Source organism: Nerophis lumbriciformis, linkage group LG10 (genome assembly GCF_033978685.3).
Source record: "Nerophis lumbriciformis linkage group LG10, RoL_Nlum_v2.1, whole genome shotgun sequence".
NCBI classification, from domain to species: domain Eukaryota; kingdom Metazoa; phylum Chordata; class Actinopteri; order Syngnathiformes; family Syngnathidae; genus Nerophis; species Nerophis lumbriciformis.
The window spans coordinates 18806080-18828343 of record NC_084557.2 but is presented as its reverse complement, the minus strand read 5'-3'; the positions used below and the strand labels follow the sequence as shown (position 1 = coordinate 18828343).

At 41.6% G+C, this 22264-nt stretch overlaps 1 protein-coding gene across 1 annotated transcript; it reads right to left on the bottom strand.

The window, feature by feature from the left end:
• Positions 1-8458: 8458 nt before the first annotated feature.
• Positions 8459-13819, bottom strand: LOC140679062 (general transcription factor II-I repeat domain-containing protein 2-like). The gene is made up of 3 exons (XM_072914017.1): positions 13636-13819; positions 9120-9997; positions 8459-9007 (listed from the first exon to the last, which is right to left on the bottom strand). Exons 1-3 carry the CDS (start codon positions 13817-13819, stop codon positions 8459-8461), a joined length of 1611 nt encoding a protein of 536 aa, XP_072770118.1.
• Between the last annotated feature and the right edge of the window lie 8445 nt (positions 13820-22264).

Genomic DNA, 22264 nt, shown 5'->3' with positions numbered 1-22264 from the left:
TTGTTTTTTATTTTTTATTATTTGGGACGCTTAAACAAACTCAATGCTTGCAACAATGAAGGGCCAAAATTAAACAAATAAATACATTTTTAAATAGTTACTTAAATATGTCATTAAGCAATTACATCATTAAATAATGAAATCAACAATTAAATAAATGATGACTAAATGAATGTAATTTTACATTAAATAAATTAATGGCATGATTAATAACACCTGTATGTATTTAATTCCAATTATAATTGATTATTGACACATTTATGTAAATATTTAAAACCCTATTTTTGTTATTGTTTTTCCATTTTGCGTGTTTACGCAGTGTTTTAATGTGATCAATTCGCTTTTCTTTCTTTCATGTATTATTAAAATAGAATTAAATTAACATTGAGGTCTTTTTTCCCTTCACACTGGAGAGCAGGTTAGCAAATATAATTTATTCCAATAATTCACGAGCTTTTAAAAAAAATCGCAGGGGGTAAAGCAGTTGTTTCATGATTTGCAGTTCTTGCATTTGGGCCATGGAGGGCACCATTAGACAATATCAGTCCTAATATATATCATGAATGGATCAATGTTTGAGCTAGGACAGTGTTTTTCAACCTTTTTTGAGCCAAGGCACAGTTTTTGCGTTGAAAAAATCCGGAGGCACACCACCAGCAGAAATCATTAAAAAACCAAACTCAGTTGACAATAAAAAATCGTTGTCGCAAATGTTGGATATGACTTCCGAAAGGGACAAGCGGTAGAAAATGGATGGATGGACTTTAAACCATAACCAAGCATGCATAAATATAGCTCTTGTCTCAAAGTAGGTGTACTGTCACCACCTGTCACATCACACCCTGACTTATTTAGAGTTTTTTGCTGTTTTCCTGTGTGTAGTGTTTTAGTTCTTGTCTTGCGCTCCTATTTTGGTGGCTTTTTCTCTTTTTTTGGTATTTTCCTGTAGCAATTTCCTGTCTTCCTTTGAGCGAGATTTCCCGCATCTACTTTGTTTTAGCAATCAAGAATATTTCAGTTGTTTTTATCCTTCTTTGTGGGGACATTGTTGATTGTCATGTCATGTTCGGATGTACATTGTGGACGCCGTCTTTGCTCCACTGTAAGTCTTTGCTGTTGTCCAGCATTCTGTTTTTGTTTACTTTGTAGCCAGTTCAGTTTTAGTTTCGTTCTGCATAGCCTTCCCTAAGCTTCAATGCCTTTTCTTATGGCCACTCACCTTTTGTTTACTTTTGGTTTAAGCATTAGACACCTTTTTACCTGCACACCGCCTCTAGCTGTTTCCGACATCTACAAAGCAATTAGCTACCTGCTGCCACCTACTGATATGGAAGAGTATCACACGGTTACTCTGCCGAGCTCTAGACAGCACAGCCACTCAACAACAACACATCATTTGCAGACTATACACTCTTAGAAATAAGGGTTCCAAAAGGGTTCTTCTACAAGGGCTGAGGTTCTAACTGGACCCATTTGCTTCTGAAAAACCCTTTCCCGAAGAAAGGGTTTTTCAAGGGTTCTTGGTAACGCTAATAGTTCCAGTAAGAACCATTTTGATCCAGAGAACCCTTTAAAACCCCTTTTCTGAATAATTGGTTTTAAAAGGGTTCTCACTAACACTAAGGGTTCCAGTAAGAACTATTTTGATCCAGAGAACCGTTTTTGGAAGAAAGAGTTCTTCAGGGATTGTTGAAAGCATGGGTAAGATCCTGTGTCACCAGGGACATACTTCCTGATAACATTTGCCAATAATGGTGCAAAATACATTTCCTTGTGACTACTGATACAAATACTTTTCACATACAATTGTTTTGTTTATTTTAAAGCAAACTCTTCTTCCCCAGATCCTGTTGATCAAACTGTAACATAATTGCCCATCTTGGGATTTGAACACCTGCCACCCATTCTAAAGTTACTGGCAATAGTGACTGAGCTAACCAGCTGGCTGCCTTCAGTCATCAGGTCCACCATACTAGTCTATTACCTTACACCTTCTGATCAGACATACAAATAATGGCAGTCCTGTAACTGAAATGTTCTGTTACCAATTTATTTCCACAACCATTAATTAAAAGAAAGCAAGATCTTCATCAGCAAATCTTGTTGACTCAGGCAAAGATTAGCTGTGACTGGGAGGACCATTTTTGAAATCTGCCTTGACAACTGCTGTCTGGCTGGTGATTCCGTTTGAGAAATAGCTCAGTGATTTAGGAGCTGGTTTTTGGTGCCAAAGAACCTGAGTTCAAGCCCTGACAAAGGTGGTGATGACAGCTCATGAAAATGCCAGATGGTCTTTGTGAAGCAAACATATACATTTTAGAGTCATGATAGATTAAACATCAGTTATTAACTTATGGAGCAAATCGAATCAATTAAAAAATCAAATTACCAATATCTCCATTCTGTCTGGATGCAATATGTGTATTTTCAGATTTTTTTCTTGATAACTGATATATTTACAGTGGTTTCAAATCTGCATGCACAACAGTGAATGGCTTAATCAATTTGTGAATCCACTGTTGAATTGCCACTTGCCAATTAGCTCAGCATGATAGACCACAGTCTTTGGTTCTATTGTTGTGGATTTTAGCCTCAACTGGTGAAAAAGGAACATTATAATGTCAACTGTCTTGCCTTCCTGTTCTCCTGTTTGTTGCTCAGAATTGCCTTAATTTGCCAAAAATCGCCCGGACCCGACCCATCGCTGTGCAGCAGTTATAATTGTGTTTATTTAGTTTAGTTACACTACTCCCTTCTTCAGGAGGAAATGACACACAGCAAATAACTAGCAAGATGGTCCCTGCAGCAAGGATATAACCCCTCTTTCTGGGGCATCTAAGTGAGCTATACGACTCACTGGACAAAGGCTTTTGAAAGTTTGTTACAAGTCAGGTGATCTAGGGATACAGTTTGAAGCTGTGAGTTCAAGGCCTGGTTGATGCAGAGTGACCATGTTTATGCATACTGAGGTGATGCGTGGATTAGTGACAGACAATTTAAAAAATATTAAACACTTATTTTACAGACAATTTTACTCATGTATTTGTCTCCTCCTCATACTTTTCCATGATCGGCCTCATCCCATGGTTGCTGTACCCTGCTGACTGGCTTAGTCCAGTTGTGAAGCTGCACATAAGTTCATTGATAGACAACGGTCTTTGATGTCAGAGGCCAAGCCTTAACTGATGCAAAAATCACACTGTAATGCTGACTTTTAGGCTACTACATCAGGGTTTGTTGATGCTGGGAATTGAACCCTGATCTCCCAGGGGAAAGGGCAAAGTTTGGTGTGTGGGGCCAGGGAGCTGGCATGATGGTGGCTGTCATGTGTGAATTAAGAGCTGGTTGCCCCATGGATTGCACCACATGGTCTGGTCTTCCCTGCCTACAAACCAGGTGTGACATACCAATAGTGATTACTGTGAACAGAACAGAACAAAGAAGAACAGGAGAGAGAACAGAAGAAACTTCCGTGAATCAAGGTGAGCTAAATACAATATCTTATTTCAGCATGCTTGACCCTAGCTGAGGACTTTTATGGTAAAAGGTGGACTAAGCATTTGTTTCTTGTTATGTTTTGTTCGTTTGCTTATTTGTTTGTTTTCTTGTAGAAAACAAACAAACAAATTGTATTGTGGTCAAACAATACAATACCTGACAAAGCTCTGCTGAGAGCTGACATAACAAAATAGGTTACAATATATCTGTACAATTAATCTGAAATCATCCTAAAGAGGTTATCGTAGTTGGTATTTTAATGAAATAATATAGTATAAATTGTCAATGTTAGAAGGAGCTTTAACGTTGTCGGTAGCGGCGTTGCGGTCGCCATCTAGCTCGTCTTTGGAGGGATGGGTGGGCTCGTGAGCACCATGGATCTAATACATCCATGTTGAGCACACACTAATGTGCGGGTAGGAGGAGCAGGGAGACCGGGCTTGAGCTTGGTCTCCAACATAGTAGTAGCAGAAAGACAAAGGTTACAGAGAGGATGATTCTTCCATATTATATAACTTTTTAAAAAACATGTACACCTCATCTTAATGGTTACCTCTTACTATATTGCTTGTAATTTTTCTTGAATGCACATAGGCTCAGGAGAGTGAAGAATGTAGAGAGGATGAAAGGAGCATTGAAGCTCATATCAATGAAATGTCTACAGAGATGCTTAAGGTACACCCAGATCTGAACTCTTTAAAGGAGAGAATGAGACGAACCTATGCATATCGAAAGACTTTCATGGCAACTGCCAAGGCAGAGGAAATCATCGAAAAGTTTCCCGCACTGAAGCTTCCTAAAATAGTTGGTATCTTCAAGCATTGAATTGACCATATTTAATTGTATGTGTATTATTTCATTTATGATCATCAAGTATTTTGAGATGACACTTTTTATCCCTCCTTACAGCTTCTGTGGGAGATGAAGGAGCAATTCCTTGTAGAAGCTGATCGCAGAATGGTCACAGAGCTGGATCGAATGGCAACGAAGATGGTTCAAAGAGCATCTATGTGTGACCTAAAGGACTGCTGCCAGAGGGCAATCAATGCCTGCCTGGATGATTCAGTAAGACGAGGTATCTAGGCCTATATGTGTATCTATAGGAGCCACAATCTGTATTTCTGAAAACAAAAAATATTACAGAATCATTTTATTTCCTCAGGACTCATTAGGGATGCAGCAATTCTACTGCTGCCTTCCATTTTCAGAGAGGACTCATCCTTTCTATACACGCTACTGGAGGTAAATACTGCATTTAAGGTCAATATTTAGGAATTGGCATTATCCATATTATGGCAACATTGAGTCATTTTGCTGTTTTCACAGCAGGTTTTATTTACTGACATGTATCTCTTTTTATTGCATAGGAGCCAAGCGTGCCTACTCCAGCAATCATGCTCCATAACACACACGAGGGGAACCCTTTGCAGGCACAAAGGATAACCCTATACCTGGATGGTATACAGGTTTTGACTGAGGACAGCAGCATAGACATATCATATGCTATGAGTGCATTAATGTCACTCTATATTGTTTTTGCTGTCCAGTACCCAAAGGAACTGAGAAAAACTCTTATTTTCATTGAAAGATTTGTGTTGGGGATCAAGGACCACAGTGTTGTACCCATTTCAGTGAAAAGACTATACAACTGTGTCGGAAGTGGGGAGTAGTGAGTAGATGTGTTGCAGCATGGGATTTCATGCTTTATGTTCTTGTTAATGGTCAAATTCCTGCTGCTGCCCTTTGTTTGTACATATTGACAAAAAAATATCCCTTATTTAATACATATTTTGGACCAATACATTTTGTTTGATTTTGGCATAGTGACTTCTCTAGATTTCCATTTTTGTTACAATACGTAACATTTTGAGTACTTATTACATAACACTGAAAAGTATTTCAACATTATTTAAATCAAAGTGAAAACTTTGTGGGATTCCCTCACTTTCTCATGAGTCTGTTCCACTGTCACAATTAGTACATACAGTATGTACACTGATTCTTTTCATTGGACCATGCATTATTTTATTGTTTGTAGATAGCTTACAATAAGGCGCAGTAAATGCAGTAAGTGCACCTTGGATTGATTGAACTAAAACTATTTTGTGTCTCTTTCTGCCATGTTACCATTGCTGGAGATTTATTTACACAAATTCACCTACTGAGGACAGCATGATGTGTCTGGCCTGTCATGTTGCTGATTCCACCGGACCTATGCTGACTTTTGACCTGTTCTCCCCTGGGACCTACACAGCCTCTCCTGTTTTGTTGGACTATCTTTAAATAAATATTTTTCTCATTAAAATGTTTTGAATGTTTGTTCAATGTCAACATGATAAATGACCACAACATAATATGAACTAAGCTGATCTATAGAATACAATATGGTTCTTTATAGAACCCTCAGAAGACAAGACGGTTATCGGTGAAAACCTTTGAAAAGGGATGTTTTTAGAACCCCCTATGTCAGGTCTAGATGAAACCCTTGAAACATGAAAGAGTTCTTAGTGGAACTCCCTGTGTGGGTTCTAGATGAAACCCCTTGAAACATGAAAGGGTTCTTAGTGGAACTCCCTGCATTGGTTCTAGATGAAACCCTTGACAAACGAAAGGGTTCTTAGTGGAACTCCCTGTGTGGGTTCTAGATGAAACCCTTGAAACATGAAAGGGTTCTTAGTGGAACTCCCTGCATGGGTTCTAGATGAAACCCTTGACAAATGAAAGGGTTCTTAGTGGAACTCCCTGTGTGGGTTCTCGATGAAACCCTTGAAATACGAAAGGGTTCTTAGTGGAACTCCCTGCGTGGGTTCTAGATGAAACCCTTAAAATACAAAAGGGTTCTTAGTGGAACTCCTTGTGTGGGTTCTAGATGAAACCCTTGAAACATGAAAGGGTTCTTAGTGGAACTCCCTGCGTGGGTTCTTTGTAGAACCCCTCATGGGGGGTTCTGGGTGGAACCTTACACACACAGTTCTAGGTATAACCCTTCATGTTGGGTTCTAGGTAGAACCCTCCAAAAGGGTTCCAGGTGGAACCTTTATAAAATGGTTCTACCTGGAGCCAAAAAGGGTTCTCCTATGAGGACGAGCCGAAGAACCTTATATGGTTCTACTTAGCACTTTTATTTCTAAGAGTGTAGAACGTGACAAGCGGTAGAAAATGGATGGATGGATGGATGGAATTACTGGTTTGCAAAAAAATATTTTTAACCCAAATAGGTGAAATTAGATCATCTCTCACGGCACACCAGACTGTATCTCACGGCACACTAGTGTGCCGCGGCACAGTGATTGAAAAACACTGAGCTAGGTCATACACATAAGATAAAAAAAAATTGGGCAAACAGTGGATTGTCATCCTGGGTACAGTAGACATAGTCTCATTTTTGAATGTTGTACTCATTTTAAACATATTTTTTGTATTAAGACCTGCTCTCTGCAAATATAAATACGACACTGACAGGTGCACTTAATAAAAAGGCTCAAGATGTCTTACCAATTAACACTTTTTCCATTACATAAATCAGATATATAAGGGGAGAGAGGTCAGGGACAGTATGAACACTTGTAATATTCTCCAATCAAGAACAAATGAGGAATAACCTGATTTACTCTGTACTTGCTCAGTTTAGTTCCTAAGTCCCACATGTGAAGAAGTATAGTGCCCTGAAGCAGACACAGCAACATTTGTAAGGGTAAACACACTTTTGTGGTAAGAAAGTAATTTATTGTAGCCTGCTTTGTAGTAGAACTCATCAATCGTGTTGATTATTAAGCGTTATTTTTCAATCCGAATTGTCAATTTATTGTCCAGTGCGTCGCTTAAAGGCCTACTGAAACCCACTACTACCGACCACGCAGTCTGATAGTTTATATATCAATGATGAAATCTTAACATTGCAACACAGGCCAATACGGCCGGGTTAGCTTACTAAAGTGCAATTTTAAATTTTGCGCGAAATATCCTGCTGAAAACGTCTCGGTATGATGATGTCTACGCGTGACGTCACGGATTGTAGAGGACATTTTGGGACAGCATGGTGACCAGCTATTAAGTCGTCTGTTTTCATCGCAAAATTCCACAGTATTCTGGACATCTGTGTTGGTGAATCTTTTGCAATTTGTTCAATGAACAATGGAGACAGCAAAGAAGAAAGCTGTAGGTGGGAAGCGGTGTATTGCAGCCGACTGCAGCAACACAAACACAGCCGGTGTTTCATTGTTTACATTCCCGAAAGATGACAGTCAAGCTTTACCATTGGCCTGTGGAGAACTGGGACAACAGAGACTCTTACCAGGAGGACTTTGAGTTGGATACGCAGACACGGTACCGTGAGTACGCGTGCAGCTGCGGCTTCCAAACATTTGATCGCTTGCCCGTACGTGCGTGCCGCTATGTGCATGTCACGTACGTAACTTTGGGGACTTTGGGGAAATATATGTGCTGTATGAACTTTGGGGAGGTGAACGGTACTTTGGGCTGTGGGATTGAGTGTGTTGTGCAGGTGTTTGAGTTGTATTGGCGGGTTATATGGACGGGAGGGGGGAGGTGTTTGTTATGCAGGATTAATTTGTGGCATATTAAATATGAGCCTGGTTGTGTTGTGGCTAATAGAGCAGGGGTCCTCAAGTACAAATCTTGAAGGTCCACAAATGTTTTTTTGAAACAGGCTGGGTCCGTTTATTATCGGTCAAGCTTATATAGTAGCAGGAGGTAGGTAGTAGTTTAACATTTTCTTAAAATTAACAAAAATAAAATAAATATCCAATAAAATACATGAAAGATTTTCTTTGAAACAAAAATAAATAAGAACTTAAATAAAACTTTCAGTTTTAACAAAAAATAAATACTTTTAAACACAACCCTCCTATCCCTGGTAAACAAATGACCTCAACAGATCTCATTCATGCGCAAATATAACTATGGTACAGTACATCCCCATTGTGTAAAACACAGCTGCTCAATGGGAGAATTGGGCTCTTGGGGTTGAAGCCAAGACTTTGAACTTTGGCACAAAAGGTGTGATGGCCAGGCGGAGACACTGATCCAGGTGTTCATTGGTCAGTCTGCTGCGGTACTTGTTCTTCACAATGTTCATTGTAGAGAAGGCAGACTCACAGCTGTATGTTGAGCCAAACATTGTGAGGATGTGACAGGCCATCTTATGCAGCAGAGGGAACTTGGAAGGAATGACCAGCTTTGACCAGAAGGTGATGGCGTCACATTGAGCCTCTTTCAGTGCGACACTTTCTTGGAGGTCAATGAGCTCAGTCTGCAGTGAAGCAGCTCTGGCCCATGGGAAGACTTGTTTTGCTTCTGCAGAGAACGCACTCACATTTCTGATCAGGAATGGGTTTTCAATGAACAGCAGGACTTGTTTTCCCAAAATGAAGCCATCAAAGCGAGTCTTGAAATTTGCAATTAGTTTTTCCAAGAATTCCAAATGGCACTGATGATCTCCCTCTCCTTTGGTCAGTTCCAGAAGTTTGGGGAAGTGGAGTAGTTCCTCCTGTAGATACACAGTTTAAATATATATTGGGAACAATGCTTAAAAATAGGTATGAATTATCAAGTGGAAGAAAATAGTGTGTAGTAGAAAATAATAATAACAAATTAGTTACCTGTATGTCACTTTTGAAAACCTCCAGCTTCCTCTGGAAGGAACGGACTTCTGACATCAGCTCACACACTGTGTTCTTCTTCCCCTGTAGCTTGAGACTTAGGTCATTGAGATGGGAGGTTATATCAGCCAAAAATGCCACAGATTCCATTTTCCCAGCATTTTGCAGAAATTCCAGGAACTGTTTTGCTTTTGCGCCATTTTGCAGAAATTCCAGGAACTGTTTTGCTTTTGCGCCATTTTGCTGGGACAGAAACACTTGCAGCTCTTCTCTAATGGCCCCAAAACGCTCCAGGACCCTGCCTTTGCTCAGCCATCTGACGTTGTTGTGCACGAGCAAATCATCAAAAGCAGCATCTACCTCTGTTAGGAATGTGCGCAGCAAGCGGTGCTGCAGTGCAGATGATGCTCTCAAGAAGTTTATGAGTTTCATCATTGTTGTCATAATTTCAGAGTACACTTCTCCAAGACTTGCACAAAGGACAGACAGGTGGATTATGCAGTGATAAGATAACAGGCCAGGGTGGTGTTCTCTCAGACGCGGAACAAGTCCCTTCTCTCTCCCCAACATGGCTGGAGCTCCATCAGTAGCAATGGACACAACTTTCTTCAGATCTATCCCTTTTTCATGCAGCATTTCTGATATTGCTTTATAGATGTCTTCTCCCCTTGTTTGTCCACGGAGGTTTGCCAGGCCCAAAACATCTTCAATAAACTCCCCCTTTTCCTCATCATAATACCTCACAAACACCAACAACTGAGCATTGTCAGTGGTGTCAGTGGACTCATCCACTGCTAGGGATATGCACTCTGCGTTTTTTATTCCATCACAAAGCTGCTTGGACAAATCACCAGCCAGTATTTCAGTACGTCTGGTAGCTGTGGCATCAGAAAGTGGGATTTGATTTATTTTAGCTGTCATTTCCTCCTTTTCTTTGCCTTCAAACATGGCACCCATCACTTCAGTCAAGCATTCTTTAATTATTTCTGCATCAGAGAATGGCTTCTTGTGTTTACCCAAAACCCATGCCACTCTGAGTGAGCACTCTGTTGCTATTTGTTGCTGTGTCATAGATTTAACAAAAATCTTGCTTGATGTTTCATATGACTTTTTCAGCCTCATTATTTCTTTTTTTCTTAGCTCTGAATCATGAGGAAATGTCTCTTCAAATTCGCAGTGCTCTTTCAGATAGTGACGTTTCAGATTTTCACTTTTCACCAAAGCAACAGTACTGTTGCATATTAGACACATTGGTCTGGTACTTGCAGTAGGTAGGATGAAAACATATTGCTCTGTCCATTCTTCCTTGAAACGTTGGTTTTCCCTGTCCACCTTTCTTTCACCAGCCTGAGCCAACTTGGAGCATGCCATTGTGATTTGATTCACATTCAGTGACTGACGAGTGAACAGTTAGCGAAGTAGCGATACGAGACAACTGTGTGCCTGCAGCGAAAGGTTCCAACTTCCATGCACTGTGCACATGTGTATGACCCAGGTGGTAACAGCCTATCAGCGCGTCGTTGTGATAGAGAGGACAACCCCTGGAATCAGCCAATCAGAGTGGCGTTCTCTCGCTCTCACTCCGTCTCTCTCTCTTTCTTTCTCTGAGAGAGAGAGAGAGACGGAATGAGTGAGACACGGAGAAGTGTAAACGAAACGTGGAGATATTTAACTAAAAACAACAAATAACGTTGACTTGCGCTAGCGATAACTCAAAGATAAATACAATTATTATATTTTTTTATAATAATTATAATTATAATAATAAAAAAAAAAAAAGATTTTTTTTTTTTTTTTTTACTATAATTCGTGCTGGGTCCGGACGGACACGTCGCTGGGTCCGGACATGGACCGCGGTCCGCCTGTTGAGGATCACTGTAATAGAGTATATATATGTCTTGTGTTTATTTACTGTTTTAGTCATTCCCAGCTGAATATCAGGTCCCACCCGCCTCTCACAGCATCTTCCCTATCTGAATCGCTCCCACTGCCCTCTAGTCCTTCATTCTCACTTTCCTCATCCACAAATCTTTCATCCTCGCTCAAATTAGTGGGGAAATCGTCGCTTTCTTGGTCGGAATCGCTCTCGCTGCAGGTGGCCATGATTGTAAACAATGTGCGGATGTGAGGAGCTCCACAACCTGTGACGTCACGCGCATATCGTCTGCTACTTCCGGTACAGGCAAGGCTTTTTTATCAGCGACCAAAAGTTGCGAACTTTATTGTCGATGTTCTCTACTAAATCCTTTCAGCAAAAATATGGCAATATCGCGAAATGATCAAGTATGACACATAGAATGAACCTGCTATCCCCGTTTAAATAAGAAAATCGCATTTCAGTAGGCCTTTAAGGTGTGCGAAAGTGATGTTCACACTACTACCGTACATCACGGTACTTTACATTACAATAGTTCATTGCTAACATTTACAAAATTATTTAATTGTTATTTTCCCTTGTTTTTATGGTAGGTGAGAAAATACATTTATTTAAGTTATATTTGAGGCAATGTAAAATATAAGGAATGGGGTAATATTTCTGAAAAATAAAAGTATAAAACTGAAAAAATAAATTGCATGGTTAACATTACAATTGTGCCATACACTTATTACTACTGTCTGTCTGACACTTTACTGTTAAAAAAAAAATTCAGTAGATTTTACGGTGAAAAACTGGCAGCTCTGTCACCATAATTTTACTGTAGAAATAAAAGAATAGTAATGCACTAGCCAGCAGTTCTGTCACCAGAATTTTACCGTAGAAATAACAGTAGCAGCAAACCACGCCCTCTTCTTCTTCTTTCTCTTACACACACACACACGTAAGGAGATAAGATACAATAGACTTTATCTATCCCACAGTGGGGAGATTATGTGGTTGCAGTGCAGATGAAAACATCTACAAAAAAATGGTATAAAACACATGAAAACCAGACGGAAACATTAAAGAACACAAAGGAAATAACATTCATTAAAAGAGCACAGAGCTAATGCAACCCGCTACGCATTTATTCATTTTAAAAAGGTAAAACACAATGGTCACTGTATCTGACCATCTCTGACAATGCGGTACAAGATTCCATCATTCACCACCAATCGCCTCCACTCTACTTTCTCTCTCATTGCAGTTTAGTTTCCTATTCTGACTTTTGAAGAACAGGACCGGGCCAGTGACAGGGTCCTCCTTTTGTCCTTGTCTGAGTTCCTGCCCTGTCATTTCTGGCAGTGATTCAGTCCCCACATCTCAGTATGGCACATCTGGAATGTTTGACAAGGTTGAAGACAGGATTGCAAGACCTAGGTTACCTTCTGATTGGACATCCGGTAAAGAGTACCGGCGTTGGCATCGCTTCGTCCTCTTTGGTACTGGGTGTCCAAAATCGAAAGATGACAGCGCTGAGACCCTGTATCATCCAGCTTCGCAAAAGACATCAGGTACTTTATTATCAGTGAGGACAGAAAACCTTCCCCCGTAGAGATGGTCATTGATCTTTGCAGTCACTGCCAATTTAAGTGCAAGAACCTCAAGTTAATGAGCCGGGTACCTCGTTTCAGCCAGACTTAAACCCCTGCTACTATATTCATTTTTAACTTTTGCCAAAACAGAACATAGTCCTCCTCCTGAAACATATTTCTGGAGCACAAATGGCAGATTGAAGTCAGTGTAGCCAAGCACAGGGGCAATCGTGAATCTGTCTTTTAGGGCTTGAAAGACTTCCTCACACTCCTCTGTTCATAGGAATGGGGACTCCGGCACTGGCCTCTTCCTTTCACCTGTCTTTTTCCTCTTTGGGTCGCCTATTGTAAGACGGTACAATGGGGCAGCTAACACACAGTATCCTTTCACATAGCATCTATAGTAACCTGCAAATCCAAGGAACTGTAGCATTTCCTTCCAATTTGCGAGCCTCTTCCAGTCTTTGACTTTGCTAATCGTCTCAGGGTCAGTCCTGACACTGTCTGCCAACAGCCTGTGACCCAAGTCCTGCACCTCCTTCCACATAAGCTGCCATTTGGTTGTCTTGAGTCTCTGAAATGTTGCATTTTGCAAACCAAATGGCATTTTGTTGCCTTCAAACAGGCCCCTGGGGTTACTGAATACTGTTTTATGCTTGTCATGCTCATCCACTTCTACTTGCCAGAACACTAACGTAAGACCAAGTGTGGAAAAGTATTTTACTTTGCCTAGAGCTTCCAGAACTTTCACTATGCAGGGTAAATGGAAGCCATCTCTGGTGCTGCAGGAGTTAAGCTTCCTATTATCAATGCAAAGCCTTGGTGAGCCGTCTTTCTTGGTCACTATCACAACAGGCGAAGCATATGGACGTTTACTAGGCCTGATAACTCGGCAACTTCTTTATATCTTGCCATTGAGAGGGGGGATATTGCAATATGGGAGCTGAAATGGCTGGGAGTCGACCAAAGGGATCTCATGCTGCATTGTTTTTGTGTGGCCATTGTCTAGGATGTGTAAGGAGAACACACTTTTATTATTTTCTATCAACTCTCTGGTGGTCACCCTCAGCTGCAGCTGCACTCAGGTCCACACTGAAGTCCGCCACAACCTGCTCAAAGCTCATAGCTCTTTCTTCGAGAGAGTCATTCTCCTGGTGATCTCTAAACTTCACCACATTGTCCACCAGAACAGCATTGGTTAAATTAGTGTTCGGTTTAATCACAATGGTCTGCTGTGACAAGTTCATACCCCTAATAGAACCATAGCCTCTTCCAACATTATCAATGACTTTGGCAAACCTAATGTCTTGGGGGAGCTTTAGCACTGCATGATTTTTCAACAGGGCAGTATAGGTTTTTCATTTTGGACAACCTTTGATTTTGAACTTCAGTTCAAACTAATTTTTTTGGTAGCTTTCCTTAACCTTCTTTAACCTTTCCTTAACCTTAGTGGCTTTCCTTAACCCACTGGAGGAATTGACAGCCAATGCCTGTCAATGTGAGGTTAGTGTGAGCAGGCATAGATGTTTGAGAATGGGGTAGGTTGGGTGAGTTACAGCGGCCCACTAGGTGGTAGGCTGTGCATATTATCAGCAGGAATCAATGTGGGGCTGGGCCACCTTGGTTGGGCTATGGGGTGTTACCTGGCACTCAGCATCAAGGGTTAGAATTGGGGGTTAAATCACCCCAAAAAAAAAAATCACCGCTGCTGCTCACTGCTCCCCTCACCTCCCAGTGGGTGAACAAGAGGATGGGTCAAATGCAGAGGAAAAATTTCACCACACCTAGTGTGTGTGTGACAAAGTTAACTTTAACTTTAACTTAACTTAATTTTCCAGGCGCTTCTGCATCGCTCATATCGAAAGGGTAATGACTTAATTGATGGGAATGATGGATAAGGTGGACTGGTATTCTCTCTAAATTATTTGGGAAATGTACATCAGGTGGAAGATTATACTCACCCCAGTCTGTGGGGGAGTCCGTGTTCCTCCCGGACTTTGGTTGTTTTAGAGATGTTTGTGTTGAATGAAGAATACCAAGAACCAGGGAGCGATTGTGGTGCTGACAATAAGGTTTACTCAGCCCTTCACACAACATAGGAGAAAGAGACGGCAAGGCAGCAGTAGTGCCAAGAAATATAAAACACACAGGGAGAAGAGGGGCCAGCAGCCTGTTGGAATAATTAAGCCATGGGTTCCATTTACATATTTAATGCGTTTTAGAGTAGCATTGCAGTCTATAAGTGTGTATTTTGCTGCACATATGTATATTTTTCCCTGCATATGTGTATATTTTGATCGTATTGTTTTGTCTTATTTTTAGTTTCACCCTTTTGAATGTCATTAAACTTGCTGACAACGCTCATCGGTCTTCAGAGTCGTGATGTGAGAAAGGTAGACAGCCCTTGCATAAGACACACACCACCAACGGCACAGTTCCATAGTTAACCTCCACATATAGAAACACAAAAGCTTTTCTGTGTCGTGCGTACAGGACAGAAAGATGCTAACGCCATCACGATAAATTTAAATTGAAACCTGCATAATCGGATTACTTTTCAGAGCTTAACCCTGCCTTTGTTTCACATGTTTGATGTTGTTGCACATGATTCTTTTCTTTATTGGTGCAATGCATCAGAGCCATGTGTTTTTAAACCGTTTTTTTTTTTTTCTACTAAGGTCATTCTGCGCTGATCCACTTTGCTAAAAAGCTGCATGGAAAGAACAGATGGAGGATGGCGCCTCACTGTCACTGTCATCAAGGGCAGCGAGCGAAGATAAAAACACACAATTAACCATGCATAATGAAAAAGTTAGACTTCAAACTTTTACTCGAGAATCACATTTGATGACAGTGTGAGGTTTGTCTAATTACAGGTGTTGCTGGTGACTTTCAGACATATTTGTCTTATTAGAATAATACACAGCATTTTGTTTGGAAATTGTACTGTTAGATAAAAATAATCATAAGTCATTGGTTGTAATGTGCCATGAAAGGGAGAACGTGGCTTTGTCCTCTTAAGATAAAACCTGTTTTGGATGATGCTGCATGTGTGAACAATGCATCAGGGATGATAACCCCTCCCTGGTTTGGAGATGGACAAAAATAACGCTGACGTCAGGATCGGGCCTCGCTGGTATCACTGGGCATAAAGTGAGGCTAGAGAGCCCGCACTCTTTGTCAGGGATCAGCTACGCCTCTCAATCCGCCTGTCTCTCCGTCTAGGGGGCGTGAGAGTGCCTCTGTGTCATGCACTCCTTCTTTTGTCTTTTCATGGTGACGTGGTGGGTGTGCGAGCACCAGGGGAGGGGGAGATGAGGGATGATTTTGACATGTTTCTCTGTGCTTTTAATACACTTGGTGGGATTTTGGATTTTGATTTGTTTAATATCATTTACCTATCTCTATATTACTCATATTAATGATCTCTGGATGTCCAATTTACCATGATGGCTGTAATCTCTCAGGTCATATCCCAAATAATCAATCAGTCTCTAGCTAATGCCTTTGTTTCACATTGTAATAACAAATATTAAGCCAAATATTTTTTATACATCTACTATTCAAGAAAACAAATTGGTCATTCGCCCAGGGTTCTTACAAATAAAGCAATCCTTTAGCATGAATGTGGGATTCCCCAATACGTCATATGCATACGACAATGGACAATGGCAATGTACGCGTGACCAAGTCCATGTGCGGTGCTGAATGCTGGAAGGACCACCGCCTCATTATCACCAAGCTCAACATCCGCATTCAACCCAAACGACGCCCGCAAGGGAAAAAGGCCCCAAAACGGTTAAACATTGCCAAACTGAAGACCGCCAGCTGCAAGCAGTCCTTCGTGAACGCTCTGGAAGAGCGCCTGGAGTCCACCTCTCCGGTCAACCAGAATGTGGAGGCAGATTGGGCATCACTCAGAGAGCTGATTTATACAACAGCCACAGAGACTCTATCGCCCCAAAACAGGAAACCCAAGGACTGGTTTGATGAGAACTGCGCGGACATCAAGCAGCTATTGGATGAGGAACACCACCTCCACCAAACCTACCTTAGTAACCCTAAGTCCATAGCAAAGAAAGATGCGTTTATCAACACATGCAGAACTGTGCAGCAGAAGCTCCGTCAGATGGAAGACGCTTGGCTCAGCAACAAAGCTGACGAGATCCAAGGTATAACTATAAGAACTTCCACAGCGCCTTGAAAGATATGTACGCCCCCACATCTTCGGGATCAAACCCCCTCCTCAACGCAGACGGGAGCACTCTCATTACAGAAAAAGAAAGATCCTAGAGAGATGGGCCAAACATTTGACAACGTCCTGAACCACCCTCGACCATCAACGACGAAGCCATTAATGGTTTCCCCCAAGTGCCCATCAACGAAACACTGGATGACCCTCCAACCTTGCTTGAGACCCAGAAAGCAATAAGTCTACTCTCCATTGGCAAAGCACCTGGTACCGACGCCATTCCAGCTGAGGTCTACAAGGAGGGGGGAACAGCATTGACCGACAGGCTCCACCAGTTGTTTCTTCTGATGTGGGAGCCAGAGACGATTCCCCAGGAATTCAAAGACGCTTCCATCATACATCTGTACAAGGGCAAAGGAAACAGACAGGCCTGCGACAACCACAGAGGCATATCCCTGCTCTCCATCACAGGAAAGATCCTTGCCAGGATCCTGCTTAACCGCCTTACAGCCCACCTTGACCAAGGACTTCTGCCTGAAAGCCAGTGTGGATTCCGCAAGGAGCGAGGAACCATCGACATGGTGTTCGCTGCCAGGCAGCTTCGAGAGAAGTGTCAGGAGCAGAACTCCGACCTGTTCTCCACCTATGTCGACCTGACCAAGGCCTTTGACACCGTCAGCAGAGAGGGTCTGTGGAAGATTATGACAAAGTATGGTTGCTCAAGGAAATTAATCGCTTTGGTGACGCAGTTCCACAAGGGCATGCAGGCCAGAGTTCAGGACAGCAGAGAATCCTCTGACACATTCCCAGTCACAAACGGGGTCAAGCAAGGCTGCGTCTTGGCGCCAACACTGTTAAGCCTCATGTCTTCCGCCATGCTCACAGACGCTTTCAGAGACGAGGATGTTGGTATCAACCTAAGGTACCGCACAGATGGCAAACTGTTCAAACTTCAGAGGCTCCAAGCAAAAACCAAAGTTATGACAGACATCATCAGAGAATAGCTGTTTGCTGATGACTGTACCCTCAACACTGTCTCAGAAGCCGACATGCAACGCAGCGTTGACATGTTCTCCAGCGCCTGCACAAACTTTGGTCTTACGATCAGCACAAAGAAGACTGAAATCCTTCATCAGCCCACGCCTGGAAAGCCTTACGTTGAGCCCAACATCACTGTCAACGGCCAGAGACTCAACACAGTGAACCGCTTCACCTACCTTGGCAGCACACTGTCTCAGAATGTCACCATCGATGACGAGGTGAACACCCGCATAGCCAGAGCCAGCTCCACTTTCTGCAGACTGTATCCGAATGTCTGGAACAGAGGAGGCATTACCCCCCAGACCAAACTGAAAGTGTACGGGGCAGTGGTGCTCCCTACGCTGCTCTATGCATGCGAGACATAGACAGTGTACCAAAGGCATGCCAGGAAGCTAAATTACTTCCACACAACAAATCTCAGGAAGATCCTCGGCATCAAGTGGCAGGACAAAGTCCCAGATACACAAGTACTGGCTAAAGCAGGTCTCTCCAGCATATTCACCATCCTGATGCAGTCCCAGCTCCGCTGGGCAGGTCACGTAGCCGTATGCAAGACAAGAGGCTGCCCAAAATACTTTTCTACGGCGAGCTGCAGCATGGCCAGCGGTCCCGGGGTGTGCAGATGAAACGCTTCAAAAATACACTCAAAGCGTCACTGAAAGCATTCGCCATCAACCCAGACACGTGGGAACAATTCGCAATGGATCGAGCCACTTGGCGCTCTTCCATCCACAAAGGCGCCAAGATGTGCAAAGCAAACAGGACCACCAATGCGGAAAAGAAGAGGCAAGCCCGAAAAGCCAGTGCAATCAACCCTCCTGGAGATGTCCCACTCGTTGCATGTCCCTTTTGTACCCGAACCTTCCGTGCCAGGATCGGCCTCATCAGCCATCTGCGCACGCACAGACAGAGCCAGTCCCAGAAACCCTACGATGACTAGAGTGGTCCGTGTCGACCCGACGGACGAATAAAGAAGAATCTCTCAGGTCAGATCCCAAATAATCAATCAGTCTCTTGCTAATGCCTTTGTTTCACATTGTAAAAACAAATATTAAGCCAAATATTTTTTATACATCTAATATCAAAGAAAAGAAATTGGTCATTCACCCATGGTTCTTACAAATAAAGCAATCCTTCCATGAATGTGGGATTCCCCAATATGACATATGCATACGACCCTTCAATTGGTTTAAAATTCAGTGAAAGTCGTGTAGCAGATACATACTTCTAAGTTTTGTGCAAATTTTGAGATCGAAGATTTAGTTTGCAATATAGCTGTAAGAAAGTTAAATATTGAATCGCATTAAAACGCATTTTGTCCATAGTAAATTCATAATTAATCGCAAATAAACATTTTTTTTATCTTTAATAAGTGCACCTTTTTAAAATATACACTCAACATGGGACTGGGAAATTTGGTGGATTTATGCAAATGTTTGTTAATTAAACATCATTCTTTTTTAAACGGCTCGACACAAAATAAACACAAACACATGCACACACAACCACAGATGCAATACATTTTCCACCTGTGCTCTAATCTAGTCCTTCGGTCTCTCTTTCTCACGGTATAAAATGTATATGTTTTAAAAATTATATTTTTATTATGTTTTCTCCACTAATTCTTACTCTGTTTCATCACTTGTTTATCAGTGTGGGCTCTGGTATGGTTTCACATGTGTCATTTGCGTGGGCGTGTTGCAGGACGTGCCAAGTTGATTGGAGATGCGATAACCAGGAAATGTTGTGTAGAAAACGACAAACTACCCACATGCACAGTTGTGTTTTGCACTATTGTGGGGACAGAAAAGCAAGCCCAAATAAGCAACCACACGTTCAAACATAATCTCAAAAAAACAGCAACCCTTGACTCTCAAGTCTTGCAAGTGACTTTAGAAAAAAAATTGCTTGTGATACGTGGACTTGGGAACACTGCTGCTATCAGCTAGGAATACCTTTGATAACTTACAGTGATGTGGACGTAAATAACTTTGGTATTGTGGAGAGAGCGACCTGCCAGGGCTTTGAAACTGAACTTGCCATTCAATATACATTTCTTTGTCCGTTTCTGCTCTGTATTTGTTCCTGTGACCCAACATCAGCCGCAAGGCTACTGCTTTTCCACCTCTATGGTATGGATTTAGGGTCAAACAGGAAATATCAAAGTAAACTTTTGTGAACTCGTTATTATCACGTTAACTTTGACAGCCCAAGTTTGCATACCCCCAAGATTTTGCATTTTGAGTGCTTCTGAAGAAGTGCATGATACCCCAGTGTAAGTGGTCCTTGGTTTACAATGATCCGTGTTGGGACTTTTCGTGTTTACTATCACACTTTGACAGCCCTATTATTTAGGTGTGCTCTATAGCCCGAAAATTACAATATATAAAAAACAATGCATAAAGTAGCCTGAGCTATCTCCAAGTTCGACCCAGACCATTCTATTCTAAGCTAACACCAAATTTATACCCAACTAACTCAACCCCAAACATCTAAGCAAATATTGCTTTCAAAAACCTTTACCTAGCAGCAGATGTTACATCAAGTCAAGCCAACTCAATCCAACCATCCATTTTGTACTGCTTGTCCCTCGTGTGATCACGGGGAGGCTGGGGCCTATCCCAGCTGCACTTGGGCGGAAGGCAGCGTACACCATGGATAAGTCGCCAGCTTATTACATCATTACCTCACACCAAAGCTTCATTCAAATACAGAGCAACTGCAATGTAATTTACACTTCAATTCCAATGTTTTTGCCCATCTGCAACCTTTATCAGATTTTTTTTATGTCCATGTGAACATAGCAATTCCAAATTGTTCACGACTGATCCAGGCTTCCTTCATATCTAGATATAAATCGGATATGTATGCGATGTTTCCACAATTTGAATGCTCCTGCGTTCAGGTCGCAGTCGTACGACCAGAACGTCATCGAAAGGCGATAAACATCATAATTATTCGCCAAAATAGACGATTAAAAATTAAATTGTTGAAAAGGAGCAGAAAACATGTGAACATAACATGTTTTAAGAACTCATGTGAAAGTTTTACCACTCCTGTCTATGACACGCTTCAAGCAGACATCGTAAAACTGCGAGAGACACAATACTAGTCCTTATCCTTCATAATATTCTATGCACAATAATTTGGTTCAGAAAATGTAGAGTTTGATGGCACGAAATCCTTGAAATTGTTTCAAATGCGCCGGTGGAAAGCCATGTTTACTTCTGTAAACATTGCAGTGTGTGCTATGTCATGCCGTCATGTCCGCATTCAGGTCAGATTGCATTCACATCAGAATTTTTTTACCAATTTATTTTTGGTAATGGCAACTGCCAGTAAAAATTGATTGGATTTGACAAATAATCCGAATTGGACATCCAACCGTGCAGTGTAAAGTTTGTGAACGTAGCCTAAGTTGTCTGCAACGTCCTTTACTTGGCACTCACACACACCAGCAATGGGAACAGCACTTATTTACAGTGCAGCTGCAGTGCTGATTTACTTTTTTAATGACAGGCTCCAAAACATTACCATCTGCATCCAGGCTTATCATCAGTGGCACCTGGACTAATGACACACGGATAACATTCACATCATAGTCACAGGCCATTATGGAGAAACGGATGAGAACATACTGTAATAAGGGAGAATTTGAGCGTAACTGAGATTTGTACCTCTCGGTATTTACCAACAAATTACAGTGAAACCTGTCTATGTCCACAGCCCATCTAAGTCGACCAACTGTGTTCTTATTATTGCAAAAATGTCTGCCAAAATCGACGTCAACATACACTAGTGTTCCCCAGGGGCGTCACTAGACCTAATACTGTACTGGGGCACAAAGAGTTCATGAGAACGCGCAAAGTGCGCGAGAAAAAATACATATTCTGCCCTTATTTATCATTAAAAAAAACAAATAGTTCTTTAAAATATTCAATCATATCAGACTTTGATTATCCACCTGAAATGTACTGCGGTAATGCATTCGGTTCTCAGTGTCTACTCTCTGTGTCATCTCTCTCTGAGGCCCATCAACTTCCTACAAATATGTACTTAGTTCAAAGTCTCCTATCTGCATTTTTATGGTCTTCAGTTTCCACATGGGATTATAAGAATAGCGAAAGCTGCTCTGTTTACAAATTTATCCCACCCTTCCTTGTGACAAAAAAGTCACCTGACCAAAAAGCTTGACAGGTTTTTTGTTTTCCAAAAAATGGTTTGTTTTTTCCTCATATGGGAAGTTTTGTATTTCTGCCATCGATATTCCAAATCAAATGACTCAGAGGCAAAAAAAGAAAGAAAACATGATTGGGACATCATTCATTGATAGTCAACTCATCTACTTTCATCTCTCCCTCACCTCTTCCAGCACTCTGTTGTTCCACTTTTATTTTTCTCACATTTGGACTTGGATGTGATTGTACACACACCAGGTCGGGGAGTACAATTTTACATT